At 44.6% G+C, this 24,411-nt stretch overlaps 1 protein-coding gene across 1 annotated transcript; it reads right to left on the minus strand.

Moving 5' to 3' along the window:
* Window positions 1–381: 381 nt before the first annotated feature.
* CHRNB3 (cholinergic receptor nicotinic beta 3 subunit) lies at window positions 382–22,609 on the minus strand. Its single transcript, XM_031691567.2, has 9 exons — window positions 22,547–22,609; window positions 21,925–22,067; window positions 21,332–21,422; window positions 20,002–21,061; window positions 14,715–14,866; window positions 13,633–13,677; window positions 3,803–3,912; window positions 2,682–3,561; window positions 382–742 (listed from the first exon to the last, which is right to left on the minus strand). Exons 4-9 carry the CDS (start codon window positions 20,054–20,056, stop codon window positions 608–610), a joined length of 1,377 nt encoding a protein of 458 aa, XP_031547427.1. The 5' UTR covers window positions 20,057–21,061; window positions 21,332–21,422; window positions 21,925–22,067; window positions 22,547–22,609; the 3' UTR covers window positions 382–607.
* Between the last annotated feature and the right edge of the window lie 1,802 nt (window positions 22,610–24,411).

Raw genomic sequence — 24,411 nt, forward strand, 5'->3', positions numbered from 1 at the left:
AGGTATGAGCCATGAGGAACCCCTTTGGGGTGGACCATGTTCAAGTCAGATCGACTTCACCCATCACCATCTGTGGGGGGACCTGAGTCACCAGTCGTCCTGGAAGCCGCATAATGACAAGTGTGTGTGCCAGGTGCCCTTGCACCAGGTCACCCCCCACCCCCAGATGGCTCACCCGCATCGCTGTGGAAGCACAGCACACTTGGTCAGCCTGCCACCAGGCAAAGCCACCAAGGACACCAGTAGATGTGGGAGACCCAGGTCTGCCCACACAACCTCCTGGAATTCTTGGTGGGTCACCACAGTGGTCCTGGCATGTCCTGGCCTGTGACCTCAGGCTTGGACCCATGACTCCTCCCTGAATGTCGGTGGAAGCCAAGGTAGGGGGTCTCAGGAGGGTCTGCTTTATTTAAACCCAACCCGCTTTCACGGCACCTACCGATGATCTGGGCGGATGCACCAGGTTCAGGATCCCTGAGGACGACACAAGACACAGTCCACACTGGGGACTCTCCAGTAGGCACGTGTGTTCGGATGTTGTCTGTACACGCGAGCCGGATGTCAGTGCTAAGGTGCCACTATATCTTTCTGTGTGCCTTTTAGATTCCTAGTAGTGACTTTGCAGCCACATTTTCAAAGCGGGGGTGAAGATCAGAACAGAGCCTGTGACAGACACGATCAGGAAAAGCCACAGGAAGATGCGATCAAGGACTTGGGCAGCGAACTTCCAGTCTTGTACCACCTGCAAAAGGGAAAAAGAAGCCTTCTGTTCAGGATGCTGGGCAAGTGTTCTGAATTCATTTCAAGGGACTTAAAAAGAGTAATATGTAGATGTACAGCCTGGCAGTTTTCAAATGCATCAAATAAATACATCCCCATCAACACCTGCTTCCCGTGACCTCACTGTAAGTCAGGTTTACGGAAACACTTTCATCAATACTGAGGACATAAAATAGACACAATAGAATCATTTATGCATCTGTAAATGTTACTGGTTAAAATGGGAAAAGCCTGATTTTTACTCAAATAAAAAACCCAGCATCTCTTACTATGATGCTTCTTAATATTACATATGAAATGAATCGCAAATTTGTAAATTAAGAATTTTTGTGATCAGTCACACTCCACCTGCCTTTCTAGAAGGAACATAGATTCTTGTGTAGAACTTAAATGTATTCTGTGCACATAGAGGCTTAGAAATAAAACCTTGGGGAAAAACACCAAGACGATAGATTAAAACGTGAGAAGTGTCAGCCCCAAGTGGGAGATTATTATTTAATCATCTTAAACTTTTTGTAGTTTCCAAATTCCCTATGCTGATAAGGTGTTATTTTGGTAATTCCTAAGAAAGCTATTTAAATATTTGTATTAGAATTTCTAAACTAATGTAAAGAAAAAACCAACAAAAACTCCTTAAGAATAGCTGAACTGTTTGTTCTCTGGGTGACAGTCATTTTTTTCTAGTGCTTTAAAAAAAGAGGTGCAGTGGATGAAAAACGTGACAAATTATAAGAGAGAAGATGCTAGGCAGTATCTAGATACAATGGAGAGGATATTTCTGAAAAAAACATTTTTTTCACAAGTTTGTTGATAGGATCAGCCTCTTGGTACCATTGCTGATTTTAGGGTAAAATAACTGAGTGCTATAAATTGCTCTAAATATTAAATTTGTTTTAAGCAACAGACCAGTTTTTATGCTGGTGATTTACATGTCAAAGAATATTTTCCTTCTACTGAGGAAGGACCATTTTGAGGAGAGAGAGGAGATGAGGAAAAGAAAGATGGAAGTTAACATTTATTGATGGTTTACAGTACAGCTCACGAGGCTGGGACCACATGCACTGGGTGTATAGTGCGTGCTTTGTGTTTGATGTCACTGATCCCTCACGACAACCCTTCAAGGGAGGCTTCCAAAAACTGACGCTCAGGGTATGGAGCTTGTCTAGAGTCGTATGGAAAATGGGTAGCATCTGCGTCCAGGACTGTTCTGAGTCTGAAATCCACACTCTGGCCACATTTCAACAATCCACCTGTGAACAACATCGCTGCACCCTCTCTCCTCACTGAAATATCTGCTGTAACACCGTGTTTCTCTGTTAATTTCAGGTTGATTCTTTCTCTTCTCTTATTTCTAAACACTATGAATAGAAATAGCCATCATCCCAGGATAAATGAGAGTGAAATGACCACAGAGCAGAATACCCAATGTAAAACCTAGAGCTGAATTATTTCATTTTATATTATTTTTTAATTTTTAAAGAACATTTATTTTTTGTACAATTTTATTTATTTATTTAGGGGGGAAGGTAATTAGGTTTGTTTGTTTATTTTGAGATGGAGGTACTGAAGATTGAACCCAGGACCTCATTCATGCATCTTAAGTAACTGAGCTACACCCTCCCCACCCTGAATTATTTTAAGTAGAATGACCTCTAATGATCACGAATAGTGGTTCGTCTACAGTTGCTTCTCTTTTGCTCATTCTGTTTTTGTAAACTTCTTCCTAAAAATCCATACTGAAGTCCCTATTTTGTGTCAGGGCTTGTTTTGAAGTTTTATGTGTGTAAGGCAGAGAGTGAAGAAAAAAAAGTCACATTTTAAACGGCAGCACGTGTTGTAAACAGATGTCACAATGGGACTCCTTGCTCAGCCGGGGGGCAGCACACCCGCGGCTCACTCACCTGGCTGATGAAGTGCTCCTTCTTCACGTGGCTGGAAATGTACCTGATGGAATCCGCAGCCTTTTCCAGGAAAGCAACCAGGACCTTTTCTCCATCGCTCACCTGCTTCTGTTTCGTTTTATCTCGGACTTTCCCACTCACTGGTTTACCTTCATCTTTATCTGGGAAAGAATAGCGATCCACGTGGTCCTTCATGCAAAGTAAGGTGGGGAGTTTTTGCAGAAACAGCCTCTTCACCCAGGGGGCCATGGGGTGGTAGGTGGAGGACGACCGGTGGTGGACGTTAATGACAAACACGGTGACGATGATGGACAGGGTGACGAAAATCATGATGAACAGCAGGTACTCCCCGATGAGCGGGATGACCTTGGAGGAGGACGGGATGATCTCCTCGATCACCAGGAGGAAGACTGTCAGGGAAACCAAGACGGACGTGGACAAGGAGAGCTTCTCTCCCTCATCGGAGGGCAAGTAGAAGACCAGCACGGTGAGAAAGGACAGCCCCAGGCAGGGGACGATCAGGAAGAGCGTGTAGAACAGGGGCAGACGGCGCAGCACGAAGGAGTAGGCGACGAACGGGTACCAGCCCGCGCCGTCCCTCCTGCTCCCCTGCGTCCCCTTGGCGGTTAGTATTTCCCACTCGCCGTTGTCAAAGAAGTCCTTTCGGTCCACGTTCTCGTCCACCAGGACGAGCTCCACCAGGGTCCCGTCGTAAGTCCAGGATCCGAACTTCATGGAGCAGTTCTGCCTGTCGAATGGGAAGAAGGTGACGTCCATGGTGCAGGAGCTCTTGTAACTGGCGGGGGGCGTCCACACCACCGTCCCGTTGGACCTCACTATGGCTTTAGTCATGAGCGAGCCTTCGAACCGTCCATCGGCGCTGCGGAAAAGCGGTTGGCTTAACGGTTATTTAGTTCAACACTTATTACCTATTTCCACCCCACCCCACCCCCGTTCTATTTGTATTTCATGACTTTCTTACTCCAGCATCAAACAATATTTCCCAAAGGAACAATTCTCTTGTTAAAGTTGTACCTTTCTCTTAACTGTTTTGTCCAAATCAGGCTATTCTATTTCTACCCCAAAATCTGACCAGTGTCCTTTTCTTGGGTGATACTTACTTTTCAAAGAGAACTATGTCAGGAAGCCAGAGGGACTCGGATGGGACTTTAATGGAACGGATTCCACCGTATTCATCCGGATCCCAGCGTAATTTGTGGTCTGTCCATTCCTGCATGAAATTAATATACTAGAATTTTATTCTGAAAATTCAAGGTGGTAGGAATCCTCAAGTTTGCATTAATTTACTAATAATATATTTTATTTTAGAAGGGAAATTCATCCATTTTAGGCTGTATCATCCTATCTAAGGCTCAGGGCAGTTCAAGATAAAGCTGGAGTCAACCTGGTCTTTGATGGTGCCCAGGCCCTCACACCTGTCCAGTCTGGGACTTCCAAAATTGCCTCATCTCCCTCACAATGAAGAGGTTTGGCAACAAACGCCACTGATCATAGACCATGGTCTATTTTTTAAGCCTGCTGTCTCTTAAGAAACCCCCAAAAAGCAAAGATAGATCTAACTCAGTTTCTTCCAAGAGAGTTGGTCTAGTGATGTTGTAATCTCATGATAATGGGTACAAATGATTCTGTCAACCAAGCGTCTTAGACAAATGTCCACCCAGTAGGTTCATATGAAACATCCAGTACCTCCAGACCACCCTTGAAGACATTATAACTTTTATTCAATGAAAAAATGTTTTCCAAGAATTTCCTTTTACATTCTAATCTGAATTGATTTTGTGAGCCCCAATGACTGTTTTAAATTCTATTCCTAATGTTGTTAGTCTCCAGAGGCTTACATAGTTTTTCCTCGTAATAGAATGAAATCATTTGGCATGTTTTCCAGAGGCTGATGGATCCAGATGAACAAACTTGACTATTAATTGATTGGATTATGCAGGTCAAGAGGATGATGTATGGATGACCCAATTACAGCAGAAGTGGACTTTCTTAAAAAGATCTTATGAAATCTGACCTGAAAATTAAATTCCTCCATTCCACTGTCCGTCACGTGGACAGTTGAGTAATGATCTGGGATAATATTAAGTGACATTTCAGAAAGTTAGGAGGGTAGCCCAGTGTGAGGCTTCCTAGAGCCCAGTGATGCCAATGTTGTCATTAAAAAATCAGGAGACAGCAGATGGATGACTCATTAGATGGTAAAATGTTGAAATATGCATGATGCCTGGAAAAAGATGGACGTATACACTCCAGATGAAACATTGTCTCCCTTAGACAATATTTGTGAGGCTTGATCCTTGAAAAACAAATTTTATAAGATAGGGGTCTTTAAAAAGCTACAATGTAAAGGATTAAAAAAATTGCATGACTACTTATGGAAAACCATACACATGAAGACTGACAGTTGAAGAAGCCAGCCCCAACTAACGAAGTATTTACCATGTTTACTTGGAACTTACAAGCTTCTCCCTTCCTTCCTCTTCCTCTTCCCATTTTGAAAAGCAAATATAATTTCCTTCATATGAATAATCTGTCTCCCGCTAAGGAGACTTCCACCATTAGCAGCAAGTCTGAATCTCAGAAATGTTGATGGGAACTCAGAGCAGCATTTTTCGTTTGTTTTCACTTTTACGTTTAGAAATTTTACTTGCAATAAAGTTCATTCTGTTGGCCTACAAATGTAGGCCAACAGTTGGATAATCAGTAACATCATTAAGACACCAGAACAGCTCTGCTGCCCCCCAAGTTTTCCTCGTGCTGCCCGTTTGTGTTCAGCCCCTCCCTCATCCCCGGTTCCTGGCAATCACCGATCTATTTTCCGATCCTGTAATTTTGCCTTTTCCAGAATGTCATATAATGGAATCACACAGTCGATAGCCTTTCCATCCTGACTTCTTTTACTTATCATTATGCATTTTTAATTCTTCTATGTTATATTAGTAGTTTGTTCGTTTTTAGTAGTGAGGACACCACGATATGAATAGACCACAATTTTTTTTTAATCCATTCACCAGGTAAAAATATTAAGATTCTTTCCTGTTTTTAATGATTATAAAGAAAGCCACCATAAACATTCTTTTTTTTTTCTCTTAGGTTTTACACTTAGATCTAAGATCAATTTTGAGTTAATTTTTGATTACGGGGATGATAAGAGTTGAGGGTTTTATTTCATATTGATGTCCAATCGCTCAGCGCCTTCTATGGAAAAGACTAAACATTCTCCATTGAATTACGTTCTCACGTTTGTTAAAAGTCAATTGACCATCTATGTGTGACAGCCTATTAATGGGCTCTTTGTTTTGTTTCCTTCATTTGTGGGTCTCTCTTTTCTCCAGCACCACACTGTCTTGATTACTACTGCTTTCCAATAAGTTCTGAAGTCACATAAAGTGAGTCCTCCAACTGTGTTCTCCCTTTCCAAGTTATTCTGGCTACTGTAGTTCCTTTACTTTCCATATAAATTTTTGCACCCATTTGTTGCTGCCTGCAAAACAATCCTGCTGAAATTTTAATTGTGATTGATTTGAATCTATAGATTGGTTTGGGGAGAACTGAGATCACAATACTGAGTTTTCTGACCTGGGAATATCATTTCTCTGTTCATTTATTTAGGTCTTCTTTGTTGTTTTTTAATCAGTGTTTTGTAATTGTCAGCTTACAGACCCCACGCATATTTAGTTAGACTTATACCTACTTTATGGGTTTTTTTTATTTGGATGGTATTGTAAATGGTACTTGGAAATTTTCTAAAAATCCAATTGCTCATTGCTAGAAAGTAAATACACAGCTGACTTTTGTATATTGACCTTGTATCCTGTGACCTCATTTAGCTTATTTAGTTTTAGGAGATTTTTAATAGGTTTTCAACATAGACAATTATGTCATTTGCAGATAGAAAGTTTTGGTTCTTTCTTTTAGATTGGAATGCTTTTTATTGCTTCTCCTTGCCTTAATTCACTGACTAAAACCTCCAATATGACATTAAATAAGAGTAGGTGTTCTTGCCTTTTTCCTGATCTTGGGTGGAAAGCATTTAGCTATTCATCAATAACTGTTATGTTAACTGTTGGTTTTTGTAAATGTCCTTTATTTGATTAGGGAAGATTCTTTCTATTTTTAGTTTGCTGAGTTTTTTAAAACTCATGATCATTTAATTATATGATTAAAGACTATTCTCCTTTAATCTTTTAATATAATGAATTCTAGTGATTGAGTTTCACATATTGAACCAGCCTTGCATTCCTGGGATCCACCCCACACGGTCATGATGTACGGTTTTTCTTTCTTTCTTTTCCTTTTTGCAGTTTTATAATTTTTGTTCTTAGATAAGAAAAAATAGTTAGACCTTTGATTTACAGAGAATGAGGATGCATTGGCAAGGAAGGTGTTTCTCTGACAGTTTTCCTGATGTTGTTTGAATTCAGACCAAAATACAACTGAGGTTTCTTTGAGAAAAGATAAAGGCAATGAAGTCGGTGGCATGTGCCCTTGTGCTTTTGCTACTGAAGCATTTTTTTGAATCTTGTTTGTAGGGGTTATAGGAGCATTTGGTTTGTAGGAATTTAATAATTCACTAAATATCTGATACAAGTCTGGGCTAATTACAAGAAAGGAAAACAACCCCTATGTTTAGCAGTGTCAGATGCTTTTCACCTCAGCTTTGGGGAAGGTTTGCACAATTATTTAAAGAAAAGTGTGGCATACTTTAAAAACTGTTTTTGTTATCAATGACAGTCATGCTGATAATAAAATAAAAATAATAAAATAACCATCAAAAAATAAAACTTCTCTGATGACATTCTAAGACTGGCCTAAGTGCTTTACTTTTATTAAAGCCATTTTTTTTTTCAGGGGGAGGGTATAGCTCAGTGGTAGAGTGTGTGCTTAGCTGGGTTCAACCCCCAGTCCCTCCATCAATCAATCAATCAATCAATCAATAAACAAACCTAATTATCTCCCCCCCAAAAATAAATAAAAACAAACAAAAAATAAATAAAGCTTGTAGAATAGATAAATAAGATCATACTGTATAGCACAGGGAAATATACACAAAATGTTATGGTAGCTCACAGAGAAAAAAATGTGACAATGAGTGTGTGTATGTCCATGTATGACTGAAAAATTGTGCTGAACACTGGAATTTGACACAACATTGTAAAATGATTATAAATCAATAAAAAATGTCAAAAAATTTATGAAATTTATAGCAAAAATAAATAAATAAATAAATAAATAAAGCCAATTTTTTCAATCATCTGCAACTTGCCTACTATTAACGTTGTATGAGGCAACTGTGGCTCAAAGAGTTCAAGCACTTTGTCCAAGGCCACACAACTAGTCAGCAAAGAAAGCAGGATTCAAGGCTGCTGCCTATGACTGGGTGGGCCCTGCAATCACAGCTCCAGGAGGGGCCATTCACGCTGACTGTGGTGTAAAGGGCGCCCCCTGGAGGGGTGTCGCTTAGGGGTGGCAACGATATTTAAGCCAAGGTGCATCTAAAGCCATATCCTACACTCCTTCCTCTCCCCATTCTACATTAAAAGGTGGGGCATTATACAAACAAGCATGTTACCCTGCATCCAAGTTCAGGGACAAACAATGGGAGAAGAATTATGGGATGAAGATGACCAGTGGTAGTAGAGCCTTCAGTTGCCTTCCACAAATGCAAGGCTGTGAGGGAAGGGGCAGGTCAGGAGAAGATTGGGTTAGGACATGAAGCAGACACGTGCTGCCTGCCACCAGGTTCCCCGTCCTCTCTGGTAAGGAACCCCATTTCCTCTTGGACCACCAACTCCACTGTCATCCCTGGCAGTGGGCGGACCTGACTCTTCCTTCCAGCCTGGAGTCTGTGAGATGCCATGAGACTTCAGGGACCACTCAAAAGAGGTGGCCCTTCTTGTTCCTGCTGATTTGGAATATAGGAAGCTCGTGGTGCTGGGGCGGATGTAGCCCCCCTGCTCCCAGCACATGAGGGCCTGGATGAGAACAGAGTCGCCCAAAGGATGCGGAGCCCAGGGACACCCAGGGCGAACCCCAGGCCCTGGGAAGATTGCTGGAGCCCCTGCCTGAAGCCGCACGGAGAGCCGACCTTGTCCCTGGACAGTTCAGACTGTGAAAGCCAATGAGTTCCATTTTGACTTGTGCCCATTGGGGTTGGGTTTTCCATCACTGGCAGCTAAAAAGCTCTCAGCTGGTTCGGGGGAGGATCCGAGTAGATCTGGAGTAGGGAGCCAGCCGCAGGCACACAGCCGATGCTCGGCAGACTGGCCGGAGCTGGGCTTTTAGACTCTGTGTAAAGAGACAGCCGCTGGCGAGTGCTGCGAGTGAGTCCAACCCCCAAGTTCCTCTGTTTGGAATGTAAAGATCGCTGGAAACAAAATCGCCTGCTTCTTGGACCCAGCCTTCTCTCTGCTATAGGCACAGCTGTCCAGTCTTTCCCTGAGCACAGCTCCACTGCCAAGGAGGAAGGCACAGAGCTCAGATTCTGGGTGCAGATCCCAGCAAACCCACACCGGTGGTGCAGACTGTTCTCCGGGAAGCGGGCCAAGTCTCAGGGTGAGAGGTCGTTCAATCAGAAAGATCTGTCTCACATACCGGACGTCCAGCAGCAGGATGAATGGCTGTGGCCAGAGACAGCACAGAGGCAGGGGTTTAAGAGGCTCAAACTTTCAGGGAAGAGGGGGAGGGTATTGCTCAATGATAGAATGCGTGCTTAGCATGCACAAGGTCCTGGGTTCGATCCCCAGCCCCTCCATTACAAAAAAATAAACAAAAAAAAAATAAACCTAATTACCGCCGCCCTAAAGAAATTAATTATAATAAAATAAATTAATAAAACAAAAAAAACCTAAAAAAAATTTTTTTTTACAGGGAATTAATTCATTCTACAAATATGCAAGGCTTGTCCCAGCACCCAGTGGGCTGCCTTGTCCCCCTAGCCTGGGGCTGCTTCAGACAATCAACATGTAAGCTAACTGACAAACAAGCATCGCACCTGGTGGTCGCTGCCCCAAAGGGCAGGGTTTGGGTGTAAAGGTACCGGACAGCGAGTGGACGGGGAAGGAGGTTCTGTTGGGCGGACGCCGTAGCTGAGATGTGGAGGGTAAGAAGGACCAGAGGGTGGGGTGGAGAAGGAGGTCTGCCGTGGGTGCTGTTCCAGGATGAACAACAGACAGGAGTGGTTGGATGAATGAGGGACACGTCTGAATCCACGAGGAGGATATAAAGAGATCTCCAGTGGATTCAGGGAGCGTTCCTGACCAGTAAAGGAAAAGGAGGCAGGTGGCACTTGTGGTCAACGTGCTTACTTTGGGGTACCCAGGACAGAGAGAGAGGGCAGTGAGTTACAGTCCCACCCCCGGACTGTCCTTTATCAGCTGTGTTCCTTTGTGTGGCTGAGACAGACATTCCTCACAATCTTGGTGTCCTTCCGTAGCCACATCTGGGGAATCAAAGATGCCCTGCCCAGTGTGCCCATCAGAGGGGCTCACCAAATTTCCAGCAGGCTGTGGTCCACTGTGATGCTGGCTGAGCCCCCCCCCCCCCCCGGGATCACTGCTCATGTAGGGTCAGCTGTGTCCGGGCGAGGATTCAGAGCCCAAATCCTCCGTCTTGCTCTTTAAGGAGGAGACTTTCTGGCCACTTCCCTGCTCTCTCTGAAAACCCGGGGGGCATTTGGAGAGTAACCTTCTGTTTCTGCCTTCTTAAAGCAAGAGATTAGACACAATATCCAGTGTTCACGGAGCGTGTCCTGGCTAAGATTCCCAAAGCCTTGCACAAACACCAGCCCTGCTTTGCAGCACGGCCGGGGCTAAGAGTTTGTTATTGCTGGAAGCAGGGGAGCTCTGGGTAGGTCAGGGTCAAATACCAAAGTTAATCTGGGACTGAGGGGAAAAATGGGAAAAATACCTCAAATCTAGGTTTCTTCATTTGGAAAAGTGCAATGTCAAATCCATATCAAATATAGCCCCTTAAAACGATCTTTTCTTACATAGATTAGCCGAAATATTACTCATAACTGTCAAGCTGTTACCACAATCCAGATCCAAATTTCACTTAAACCTAAATCATAAGACTTTTTTGTTTTTATTATAAATCATGACTTTTAAATGGTAAATAAATTCTTCTCATTATTCTTAGTTCAATGTCAAGACCAAAAGACAGTAAGGAACAAATATTCCTTGCTGGTGCCTTCAGTGGCAACCTCTGGGACATCACTGGGATCTTCAGTTATCTTAAAGTCAGGCGTGAAATTCTTAAAACGAAATTAATGTTGATTCACTCTAATCTTAAACACAGCAACATGACATATCCTATGTCTTATATGTCCATTACATCCATGAGTTGCCTACAAAGGTGGCACCAGGAAATGACATTTATGGGGCCCCTACTGCATGGCAGATCGCATCCAAGTCACATTCACACACGTGATCTTGTTAACCCTCCAGCGACACTGAGAGATAGGCATTGCCTCTATTTCACAGAAGAAGAGACTGACGGTCAGAGAGGCAAAGTGACTTGCCCGAGTTTACATAGCAAGACTTTGGATTCCTAATTCATTCTGCTTCTTACTCAGGGTCCATTTGAATCAGGAGACCACACTGGCCTCCTCTGCCAAGGTCAGAGTGAGGCTGTAGAAAAGGAAGGAAAATAAGATGGTGAGTAAAGTCTGAGATAACTTCTTGGATGTAGACGTGCCGTTGCAGGTTGTGGAAGAGAACTAGGCTTTGGGGAGATCGCTCAGACCTTTATGGCAAGGCTGTCCTGTCCTTAGCAGCTTTGTTAAGAAGCACACCAGTTTCTTAGTTTTCTTCTCAAAAACCAGCTCCAGAGATCTATCCAGTGAGGCCTTCATCATGTTTAGAACTTTTTATTGCTCTAAAATAGGAACCAGCTGTTGCAGAAAAAACATTAGTCTAAGATGTTGGCCTGTGCAACGTTCAAGAAGCTTCCCTTCCCTCGGGGTCACCGTGGGGATAGGACAGTCACCTGCTCTCAGCTCCAGGGAAGCCCAGCCTCTCAGAGTCTCATGGGCTCCTTGGAATCTGCACCCAGCAGTGCCAGGCCCAGTGCCTCACAACGTCCCCTGCACACACTAGGTGATCAGGAGTACACTTGACATGGTCGTCAAAGTGAATATGCACATAACATTTAGAAAAAAGGGCCAGCCCTCCTGTCATTAAAGAAAGGATGGTTTCATCTTCTGTCACCTTTCGGGGGCCTGTGATGGCAGTTCTCCCAACCTTGACTACGACAAAGCGGAATCTGAGCGGCCAGGGAGTGAGTACTTTCTCATGGTGTTTTAGAGAGTCAGTGTTAATAATCTATTTATGATTTGCAGGGTTTTGATTACTCTCTGGAAGTATGAAGGAGGCAGATAAACCGGTTTGCAAAATAAGATCAATAACATAAAAATAGCTCCACGTAGAGGACTTTCTCAGGCTGTCGCTAAACTGGTGCTTGTAAAGGACTGTGGTTGAGAGGACAGAAGAGAAATGTCTGAATATATCAGAGGAGAAGTAAGGAAATAGAAGAGAAGGCAGAGGAATTGGGTTAAAAAAAAAAAAAAGGCCCAAGCCTCTCAGCTTTGTGTACTTCCAGGGACCACGCTTTTGTTCCAAGCAGGCAGCATTTTATTCTGTCTGTGGAAATCAACTAGGGAGCAATTTCCAGTGTCTGGGAGGGAAACGAGAAAAGAGGCAAGTTTGGTCATCTTTGTCTTTATTTCGACTGCGGTAAACAGGGGTGACTAGACAGAGTTTCCTGGTGTGAGAACTTTGGGAAGTCATGTTATTAGGAACACTGTTCACATGGGTCACAACTCCTCCAACTTTCTGGTTTGCCGAACTTCTACTGATCCTGTGAGACCAGTTTAAATGTCTCCTCCCCTTGGAAGCCTTCCCGGATTTCTCCCTGTCGCATTATCGTTAATGTAATGACACTACCTTTCCTTCCAGTGTTTATCATATTACAGTCGTTATTTTTCACACAACTAACACCACGTCCACTCCTTGAAGGGAAGGCTGACTTTTGCATTCTGTATGTCCAGCATCTGGCAGAGTGCCTGGCACTAACGAGGCGCTCAATTAATCTTCATATTGCTATTAGCTACTCTGAAGCTGAGATCTGCGTAAAGCGCTAATGGTAGTAAGTAAATAAAAAGAAACTAGAGAGATGAAGACAAAAACAAAACCCAAGGAATCGCTAACAAAGACAAAAAGTATGCAATTTAACCAACCTTCTCACCTCCCGTCAAGGAAGCGCCAATATTTTCTTCTTTACATAACATATGCAAACTTGGGTTTTCAAGGGTAATTATTTCCTGGCAACTCTGGAAGGGCAGCTCTGAACAAGAAACAGGTGATGGCCACGCTAAGAGCGGTTATCTAAGCAGGGAGCCCCAAACCATTCGTGTGTATTTGTTGTCAGATCAGGAAAATGTGGATTTATCCTTTTGACTTGGGTTTCACCGTGTTGTGAAATTGATGCCGGGCGGTCCCTGTCAGTCCCTAGTCTCACTTTCCAGGGGGAAACTACCAGGGGGAGACTCATCTCACGGAAGATGGGGGAGTGGGGAGGAGGAGGGAGAATTTAATGTCACTGATGTTCTTATCCAGTTGCAGCAGCTTAAATGGGGGAGGGCTGCACCCTGGAGCCTTTCCCCCCCCGTTTCTCCAAGTAGCCCAGGGACCAGTACCCTGAACTCTGTGTCAGAGCCACCCTCCCACCCACCTAAGGAAAGACCCCCCCTGGGAGCAACAAGACACAGCAAGATGTGCCTGCCAACTTCCAGACGGCCCCTGACTCATGCTAAAAAGAATGAAAAAGGATAGATCCATCCCCAAACACTCCCAAAGTGAAAAATAAAGAGCAATAAGCTCTTTAAAATAATTAATTAGGGGAGAGGTGCAGTCCTTGGACTGACAGTTACCTGTTTGAGCCACACGTTCGTTGTCATCAGCTGATTCTTTTCATCCTAAGAAAATGGTCATTAAAAGATGTAAATTCAAATTAAGTGAAACTGTGTGTTAGATTTCTTTCTTTCTTTCTTTTCTTTCTTTTTTTTTTTTTTTGCTCAAAGAGATTTCTCTGAGTCTTACGTTGGAGGGGTCCAAAGTGAAAAAGATTCTCAACTTAAGAACAGTGAAATGGCAGTGGAACTTAAAATATTATGCATATTTTGCTTAAAATGAAAAATAATTAAAGCAAGTCTCAGTTCATTGTAGTGATATTTATATACAATTGCATAACCCAAAAGGCACGGTAAGGGTGCGAGGTAGAACAAAATATTAGCTAAATCAGAGATGGCTTTGCATGATTTTCTAAAAGGAATTCTGGGCATTGAGCCAGCTGGGGTGGAGTGTGTATGCTTGTGGTGGGGTGGGGGATGTGGGCAGTGGAGGATTATTCTGGGGCTCTGGGGACCAGAGCAGGACGGCTTTGCAGAATTTGGGGTGTTAAAGTTCATTGATTTCCCCAGGGACATATCTGTGGCAGAAGTGTGAGCCCGATAGAAAAACTGGAGGAGCATGTTAAGGCACAGGTGTGTCGGGAAAGGTACAAGGTCCCAAGGGGATTCAGGAGAGGATGGGTTCACCCAGGGACTCACTCCTGCACGGTCACCACCTGCCCTCTCTCCCCGCCGGCACCCTTGCCAGCCCACGCTCAGCCTGGATGCTCAGCCCATGACACTGAGGCAGCCCAGGGCTCAGCCCCACTCCTCCCTCTGGGGCTCACCTTGGCTGTTCCAGCAAACCCGCCTGGGGTGACGCAGCCACCCTCCCACCCCAACCCCAGCTAGATGTTCCCTGCCAACCGTGTTGCAACGAAAATGACATTCCCATTCTTTCCTTGAGTCATTTCACTAGCTTCTTGGGGCAGATTTCCTCTCTCAGTAAGTTATTTTTGAAACTGAAATGGCAGACATGGGCAAAGAAAGCAAAATAAAATCATAGCCCCGAGAATGAGTAAAGGAATGCAGTTCTTTTTCGCTTAGGGCCGAGGATTACTCACCACATCTACGAGCTGAGATATTTTCAATCCAAAATAGACTTTTATGGTGTCATTAGCATGTAAGACGGGGCGAACCCATTTCTGGTAACCTTGGAATAAATGTCTGAGGAGCGCGTCTTCTTGCTCCACGAGTGACCTGAATCCTGCGGCGGCTGTTAAGACACAGGGGACCGGAATTAACTGGGGAGACAGGATCTCGGGGTCCACAACCCACAGCCGGACCTTCGTGTATTTCTGAACAGCCCCATACAGCAGAGGCAGTGCTGAGGCTGACCCACTCAGCTCCCTCCCCAAACGCACAGCTAAGAGCAGGCTCCTTTCTGTTTCTTTAAAGGTTGTGTCTACTTGATGGTGGATGTTTGCTAAGCTTATTGTAGGAATTGTTTCACGATGCACATAAGTCAAATCATTCTGCTGTGCACCTGAAACGTACACAGAGCTGCCTGTCAACTACATCCCCGTAAAACCGGAAGAAAAATACATAAATAAAAGTAGACTCTATGCTTCACCCAGAGCTTTACTGTCTCACAGGACTTTCTCACCGCGGTATCAGCACCTGGACCCCAAAAGGATCATCTACGGCCACCCCTTACCCTGAACCTCACAACTCGCCAGCTGACAGATGTGGTCTCTGCCTGTGAGCTGCTGTCCCCACTGGGCCCAGGTGGCCCCTTTACGTGCTTGTCACAGTTTCTCCTATTTTTGTCCTTGTGGGTCCTCCCCTCGAGTTCCATGAGGGCAGGCACCGTCTCCGTTGTATCTGGTGACCCTTATCCAGCACCCAGTACAGTGCCTGCCCCCAGTAGGAGCTCATCTTTTTTCTGTTTATGGAGCGAACCTGTTTTCCATGCATTCAGCACCTGTTGCCGGAACACCTGCATGCGCCCTGTGCTGTTCTCTCCCCTTCTTCCGGTGGAAGTCTTCCCTTTCAGACCTTTCCCGGCCAACAACCAGGTCATAACAACAACTCACCTCTGCCCCTAAATGTGCGAAAGCTTAAGAAACACCCTGATTTCAAGCTTCAACCCTCAAGTCGAAGGAGTGGTTTAGGAATGCTGTCTAGAGACCAGTTTTGCTTCTTTTCAGTGCTATGCTATCCCATTGAAACATAGATTGTTAGTTAATTTTCTTTGTTGTTTTATTAAACATAGCCTCTCTTCATTTGCCCAGCACCCTAGTAAATCCCACAGCCGCTCATTCTGCCCCATATGCTTTACCATAGAAAATTTTCCCTCCGCCTCCCACGCCCGCTGAGAGACGCACCTGATGGGCGGTGGTCACGTGCAGGACACCCCCCAAGTTTACCCAAAAAAAACCCCAGAGATTCTCTGTGGGGGAAAAAAGCAAAAATAGCACACACTCCACGCATGCGCATGAGAAAGTCACTTAACCAAGGGAGTTGTCATTCGAAATGCATTCGTAATGCTTCTCCTGGGGTGAGCAGGGTGTGGATAACAGTGCTCCGGCTGCCCCGCCTTCTCTTCCGTTCCAGAAATCTCAAGAAGATGCACGGGAGTGGTCGAGATGTAACCTTACATTTGTGCTTGTTTGCTCAAAAAGCTAACCATTCCCAACTTTGATCAACTGTCTATTCTTAGCAAGCGGGGGAGGGGCTGCCAGGGCAGCACTCAGTACAGGACCTAAAACCTTCCTGGACACGCGGGCAGTGGGGGCGCGAGGACAGGCAACTGAAATTCCCCGAAGCCTTCTGAGGGAAGAGGTTTCGCTTGCTCAAGCTGAACGTCAAGATTCCCTGCCCCACGTCCGGGCTCAGCTTCCTCCAAAGTACACTGCAGCCCTGATGGCTTCCCAGCAGCTCTGCGGGTGCCGCCCCACCTCAAACTCCATCATCTCCCGCTGGGATTCGTGTGCTGCTTCCTAATAGCTTCACTCTTGCCCCTTTCACAGTCCATTTCCCACCCAGCAGCCAGACCATCTCTCCCAGGCAGAAGAGGATTATGTCAGTTTTCCTCTCAAACTCTCCCAATGGCTTCCTATCAGACGTAGAAAAAACACACCCAGATCTTACCATGGTCTCCCAGGTCCCCTGTAGGCACTACCCTTTGGCTCTCTGCCCTCACTCCCTCGTCCCCAGTGCCTCAGCCCGGCTGCGCTTTCCAGGACATGCCAGCACATTTCTGCCCTGGGAAGGTTCTTGCCCTAGAGAGCCCCACGCTCCCTTCCTCCCCGTGCCCTGTCCTTGCTTGCATTGTCTTCCTCTGAAGGGGTCACAGAGGTTACACTGTAGTAGGGAAGAACAAATCTGACTCCACCTTAGATCTGTTCCTTTAGCCCTGTTTCCTGGGCTCAGACATGCAGGTTCTGCACCTTTTGTAAAAAGATGTTGCCTAGAGCCTGAAATATACAGGAGAGCCCACTCTCCAGGCTCTGACCTTTAAGGGTGTAACACTTTCCATTCATACAGAGATAAAAAGTTGCAGAACAGAGAATTATACTCCTCTTGTTGGAGGTTTACAGGAACATCGTGACCTGACCTACGTGGACAGCTGTGAGAACAAAGGATTCCGACACCAAGAAGTTTGCAACAACCAACCACACCCCCTCCCTTTTTTAGTAAAAGGAGCCTGAATGCTGACTTGGGGAAAACGGTTGTTTAGGACATTCCTTCCCCCATCTTCCTAGTCTGCCAGCTTTCAGAATAAAGTCTCCCTATTTATTGGCCTGTCGTGCTGTGAGCAGAACGGGTTTGGACTCGGTAACAACAGGATCTGAAGTCCCTCCCACACAATCCAGCCCCTTGTGTAGGTGTTACAAAATTTAATAGATGATTTAAAAAATCAACAAACTAGTGACTATAACAAAAAAGAAGCAGATCTAGAGAACAAACTAGTAGTTACCAGTGGGGGGAAGAGAGGGGTCATATCAGGGGAGGGGATTACAGGGGACAAATTACGATGTACAAAATAAGCCACAAGGATATATTGTACCACATAGGGAATACCACCAATATTTTATAGTGACTATAAATGGAGTATAACCTTTAAAAATTGTGAATCACTGTATTGTAAACCTATAACTTATGTACTATTATAAATCAACTATATATCAATTACAAAACATAACAGATGAAACTTCCCATGATTATTTATGGTTTTCTGGAAAAACAACACCATTGTTTACCCTTAGGTGAGAGAGGAAGGAAATAATTGAAGAATTTCAAACCTCAGCAAGTATGGTTGGGAGAGGTGTATTTTTGATTTGACCCCCTTTTGGTATATTTTGGGTTTGCCTTCCATTATCACCATCTCGTCCAAAAATATCAGACCACAAATATGATAGCTTTTTCTGTCAACGCACTGAGCTAGCGCTCAGAGTGGAATCAAATAATAAGTATTTCATGGAGTCTCGCTAGCATGAATGTTTCTTAGAACAACTTCACATCCCGCATGCTGGAACTATTCGTAGGATATGGTAGATTTTTTTTTTGGTGGGGGGAGAGGTAATTAGGTTTATTGATTTATTCATGTTTAATGGAGGTACTGAGGATTGAATCCAGGACCTTGTGCATGCAAGGCATGTGTTCTACCACTGAGCTATACCCTTGCACCCCCAGGTATGATAGATTCTTGATAAATAATTACTGAATGACTAACACACGTCATCATGTGGTGAGAGGGATGGGGAGATGAATTCTGGGAGCAGACACACACACATGCAAAGGGTGGATTAGTAACACGAGAGAAGCCACGTGGCCATAGGCAGTGATCCATCCGCCAAAGTCAGAAATACAGAAATGAGGGGTTGTGCCTTGTAAGTTGAAAAAAGGTAGTTTTGTGTAACAAAAAGAGACTATTTTACTGTTTGAGCAGTAAAGTTAAAGAATGTAAGGAAAGGTGGTACAGATCTAAAAATAGACATAGATGCTAAAGGATCTGGAAGTAACAAATTTGGGAGCTACTACGGATTATTAAGCAGATTTATTATAGATCTGTGACAGATGTACACAGCTCAGTCTGCATCCCCAAACTAAAGCCTGCACAGGAAAACGAGGACCAGGCTGTCCTCCAATTCCAGTTCTCTTATGTCACCATGACTGTGCAGAGGAGGATGCCTGCGTGAACCATGAGGGGCTACGCTAACTAATCTTGCTCACGAGGGAGATGGCTTCCCTGCAGAAAGAATGGCAAGAATCAATGCTTTCTGTTTTAAAAAATTAGTTGATTTATTTATTTTAGATTTGGGGGTGGGATTGGGTCTGTTTATTTATTTATTTTAATGGAGGGACTGGGGATTGAACTCAGGACTTTAAGCATGCTAAGCATGCATTCTACCACTGAGCTAGACCCTCCCCTCTAAGAGTCAATTCTTTCATAGTAAATAGGATGCTCTAGTAAATTAAGGCAGCAAAACACTGGATATTAACTGCACACTGAAACACACAGCAATTGATTATGATTTTTACTGTTGGCAAAACTGCAGGTAAGACGTTTGCTGAGACCAAAGCAAGTTTGATGCTCTTTGCACTTAGAGACGACTCTGTTTGTTTTTGAGTCCCAGGTGTCAGGATTTCTGTGTGTGCCCTCTAGTCTGACAACTTTCAAATCCAGGATTTATTTCAGGACTTGGGCAAATCTATCTCAGTGCCTCCATCTGAAAATTTCAATAAACAAATGTGGCAAAAAAAAAAATACTGTTGACACATAAATACAAATTGCTAATGGAACACCACTTCTCGCCAGATGGCTCCTGGCTGGATATAGTTTCTGGTGTAGCGGGAAGTGCTCTCCTTTCGTAAGTTAAATGAAAAGGGAAATAATTTCAAAACCCAGAAAACTAACAGGTGACAAAGACCACTTTCTCCTCCACTTTCCAGTGATTTTCTTTTTTTTCTCCCTCTTCTCTTCTTTTTCTAATTACCTACATACACCAATTTACTAAAGTATTTTGTATCTCCATGCTATATTGGACAATTGAGCAGCTACACACAGATATAATATTAAAATGCTGATATAGTCCATTTCTGTGCCAAATATTTTAACAGTTCTTTGAGTACCATTAAGTGCATTTGGTAATATTTCTCCTGCTTTTCTATCTTCCTACTGAGCTCATGATGATTCAAAAGGAATAACATAATAAATGAGAAAAGAATAAACATCATGGAATTCATAGACATGATTTCTTTAGCAATATACAGATGTCATAGAATTACTCACCAGAGCCACATTTTACAGGTTATCCTAAAGATACCTACACATTAAATTTTGTAATTCTAACGTTATCAGCACCAACAATGATCAAGGTTTAATTCACTTAAGGTTGAGCTTACCTGAGGGGGTGACCCCCAGGGCACTGAGCACCAGGATAAAGTCTGTCAGCTTCATGATGTCCGCATTGGAAAGATAATTCCTTCCTCTTTAACCTCAGGGTATTTCCATCAGAAAGGAGGGCTTGGGGAAGAAAATGCAGTGCTTCAAAGTCCAAAGTACAGCCCAGAGCGAGCGGACACCTGGAGGGGAGCAGCCCTAAGTGTCTCACATCAGTGCAATGTCTCTGAAAGTACGCCTCATTGATCTCCAGGCAGCTGTCAGATCATGTAAGTCTGAGAAGTATCTCTGGGTCCTAACTCCTGACTTATTAATGCACTCTCTCGCAAAGAGATGCAGGGCACTGAGAGAAGATGGAGCCCAGCAACTTCTGAATGCTCTGGGCTATTTTTCTCGTAGTTGGAGGTCTGTGTGAAGGGGAAAAACCACATGTGAAAACATGCATCAGGGAAGCTAAGTGAAAAGTTTTTCCAACATAGTATTTCTCCATCGTCTCTTCATTTTGACATGGAGCTTAAGAATTACAGAGATGAGTGGGTCAAAAGATCCAAACTCCCAGTTATAAAATAAATCCTGGGGATGTAATGTACAGGATGGTGATGATAGTTAATAATACTGTGCTGTATATTTGAAAGTTGCTAAAGTAGTAGACATTAAAAGTTCTCATTACAAGAAAAGAAATTTTGTAACCATGTGTGGTGATGGGTGTTAATTAGACTTACTGTGGTGATCATTTCACAACAGACACAATGAATATGTTGTGGTCCTGAAACCAACCTGTTATATGTCAATTGCAGCTCATTTTTTTAAATGAATAATAAATATGTCCTTTAGTGCCCTCATCCAGTGGTTCTCATGTGTTATAAGGTCAAAGCATCCTCTGTGGTTGCCTCGAGCCACCAGGTCCACCTGATGGTCCACAGGAGAAAAGATGGTCAGAGAGTCGTCTTGTTTTCCTCCCGGGACTTGGAGGCTGAAATCGCCACCCTTTTCTTGGGTTCACCTTGTTCACGGTGGGGGCAGGTTCTCGTCTAGTTCAGTGCTGTCCACACGCAGAGGGCCCTTAAAAATGCAAATAATCTGATGATGGGGCAAGAGTAAGGGCAACGCACTCCGGGGCGCTGACAATCCACCTGAGCCACACTGATTTACTCCAATTAAAATTTCCCAGTAGGATCTCATTCAGCCCCCATCGAGGGCATCAGCAACTTCCAAACAGCAGGTGGCGCTCAGTCAGGAACCAACATGGAATCAAAACAGCCCCGCCTGGGAGGCAGGACCACGCCCCCTCCCCCAGCCCCCTGACCGCTCTTCCCTCAGAGACCCCCTCACACTGCGCAGCTCTCCCTTTTCCGGACCACGGGCTCCGAGGACGAGGACGGATCTCCAGTGCCCATCACATGCGGAAGCTTCAACGAGCTGCCTGAATGGAAGAGGAAGGAAACAATTAGACATTGATTTCCTATCCATCTGAATTGTGTCCCAGGCCCGCTGTGAATTTACAGCCGTCTTAGGAATTAATCAGGCACTAACCCAGGGGTGCAGGAAGTATCACCTTTCTTTATTTTCAATAAATCAAATAAAATGGAGCTTGCTGTTCCACTGAGCTGGCAAGAAATTCTGTCTCCATCATTATGGGAGCTCCAGCCCCTTGTTAAGGGCAGCAAAAGAACTGGGGCTTTTGTGACCCCCAAAACACAAATAGGCCTTGTAGCTTCCAGTCCGTCTTGACCACAGCAGAGGGTTGGTGGCCGGCCCACGTGGTCCCTACGGACGTGGCAGCTGGGCTACCTTTTGCCTGGAAGTCTGGGTGATAGGATCCCTTGGTCGCTGGTCCCGGCTGCTGGAGGGACCAGCCAGTCTCTGGGAATATCTTGCCTATTTCCCCCTGAAACTGACCCCTTTCCCCCTGAAAAGACACTGACCTTGTCTCCATCCCACTCTGGAAATCTCAAATAATCCCTTCAGTGAGTTGAGACTTTCTGTGAGCAGACATCAGACAAACAGGAAGAGGCTGTCTTTAAGCAGCTTCTGCCTTGGGTCTCTGGAAACACAAGGAGCCTAACTCCTTTCTTGGGAAACGTAGAAGAGAAAAAAAAAGAGAGAGAGAGAACAAAACACAAATTCGTATCTCACAAAAATCGTCCTGTTCTGAGCCGAGTTGTGTTCTGTCCCTCACCTGTTCTTATAACCAATTATAAACACCAGGTGGGCAGCTGCCTGGGGGGTCGGACGGGTGGTGTCCATCCATCCAGAATACTCGGAAGATCTCTCTCGTGGGCAGGGCATACCTTTGCAGCCTGAGCAAAACGGCTGCTCGTCCAGCACTGACCAAGCGTGCTCCCTGCGAGGGGTGAGCCCGCTCCTTCCCGGGAGCCGGGAAAGCTGCCCAGACCACTTCCGGGAGAGGCGACGTGAGAGCACAAAACAAAACTAAGGTGACGGGAAACAGATGGGCTTTCCCTTTAAGACTGAAGAAGTTACGATTCATATTTTTTAAATTGTGAAAATAGTACAATTCTAATAGTGAATTTTAAGAAGACTTACAACCCATCTTCCTAATCTAAACACCATCAAGAGTTTGGTCTATTTCCCTTCGCTGCACGTGCCTCGATGGGCGCACACACACCACGCATGCGCACACAGCACATATGCGCACTCAGCGCGCGCGCACACACGCATGCGCGTGTGCACATCACACATGGACGCACCACACATGCGCACATGAACGCACACGCACCACGCACGTGCTCGCGCGCGCGCACACACACAGGCACACAAGCAGTCACACTTGTTGTCTAATTTGTACACAAGCCCATCCTCCAGCCGAACTGTTAACTGATTATAAGGGAAAACTTGACACCATTAAAAGGAGGATGTTTTGATACCAACTTTGAGAACAGGAGGAATTTGGAGAAGTTATTTCATGACCTCTGTGGAGACGAAAAGGACAATTATCCATGTTCCCATAGTACTATTAAGTAACCTCAGGGCTGGCGGAGCCGCCCTAGACAGGGGTGCTGGTTACTAAACCAAGCCAGCCTGGAGAAGTTTCCCCTGGTGGCCTCCCCTGTGCCTGGCACTGCTGCATTTCCATCTCTGGAGTGTTTCTTTAGCGGCATGGACGATGTGCTTAACAGATGGGCAAACAACACAAAAATAAGAGGGTCAGTTTGATAGCCAAGGTCCTTCCAGTACTAAACTCTGCAGCCATGTCACCCACTGTACGTGACAGAATCAAAATTTGGAAAGACTTCAAAAGGCTAGGATGTTCGGCCCACATGAAGGAGGTAAAATCAATGAAAGTGACCCCATTGCTGTGAATTGGGACAAAATGTGTCTGTTCCTGTGTCCAAGTCACCCCACAACAGGCCAATAAATTGAGAGACGAGGTGTTGGGTCAAGGAATAGTGACTTTATTCAGAAGGCCAGCAGGCCGAGAAGATGGGGGTCTGGTGTCCTGAAGAACCATCTTTCCCAAGTCGGAATTCAGGCTCCTTTTATACTGAAAGGGGGGGTGTGTGGTTGGTTGTTGCAAACTTCTTGGTGTCAGAATCCTTTGTTCTTGTAGCTGTCCATGGAGGCAAGTCATGGTGTCCCTGCAAACCCTGGACAACACAAATGTGATTCTGTGTCCTGCAACTTTTTATCTCTATATGAATGGAAAAGTGTTATACCCTTAAAGGTCAGAGCCTTGAGGGTGGGCTCTCCTGTATATTTCAGATTTGTTCTTCTCTGTTACATATCTTTCTTATTTATGATTTTATTTCTACAAGAAAAAGTTAGTTAGAAAAATAAATCACATTGAGGTGTATAATTAATGAATTGCCTTTATCACAAAGAATACAACTACACAGCACTGAGTCTCTGGGTACCTGTAAGAATGTCTTTGTCTAGGGACACGTGTTATAAGAAAGTTATGTTCATCTAGGGGGAGTCAGGAGACCTAGGGTCTAGAAAGGAGGCTTTATGAGAAAAATAAAGAGCAAGAAGTTTAGATCAGAAAAAAAAAAGGTCTTAGGAAACCGTCTTTTTGCTGTGAAATGTTAACCTGTGATGGTTAACCCCTCTACACCAATGCCGTTTTACAGGTGAGGAAACTGAGGTCCATGTCACATGTCATTGTCCCGTGTCCCATGGATAGATGAATGGTGGCTGAATCGGGCCAGAGCAACGTCCACTGACACTAACCAGACAGAGAAACCAGAGTGGCGAGAACACCCAGCCTGCCTTCCGAAGGCCCATCAGCCCCACCCCTCCCCAGTCACGCATCAAGGATGTACCAGCCCTCTTCTCTGGCCCTTCTACATCCTCAGTCACTTCCGCTGCAGCCTGACTGCCCATGTCTAGCAAGCAGCACTCCAGTTTCAAATATTCTATCTTCTTACCACCGGGAGGGTGTTTTGTGGGAG

The sequence above is a fragment of the Vicugna pacos genome, chromosome 26 (assembly GCF_048564905.1).
Source record: "Vicugna pacos chromosome 26, VicPac4, whole genome shotgun sequence".
Taxonomy (NCBI): domain Eukaryota; kingdom Metazoa; phylum Chordata; class Mammalia; order Artiodactyla; family Camelidae; genus Vicugna; species Vicugna pacos.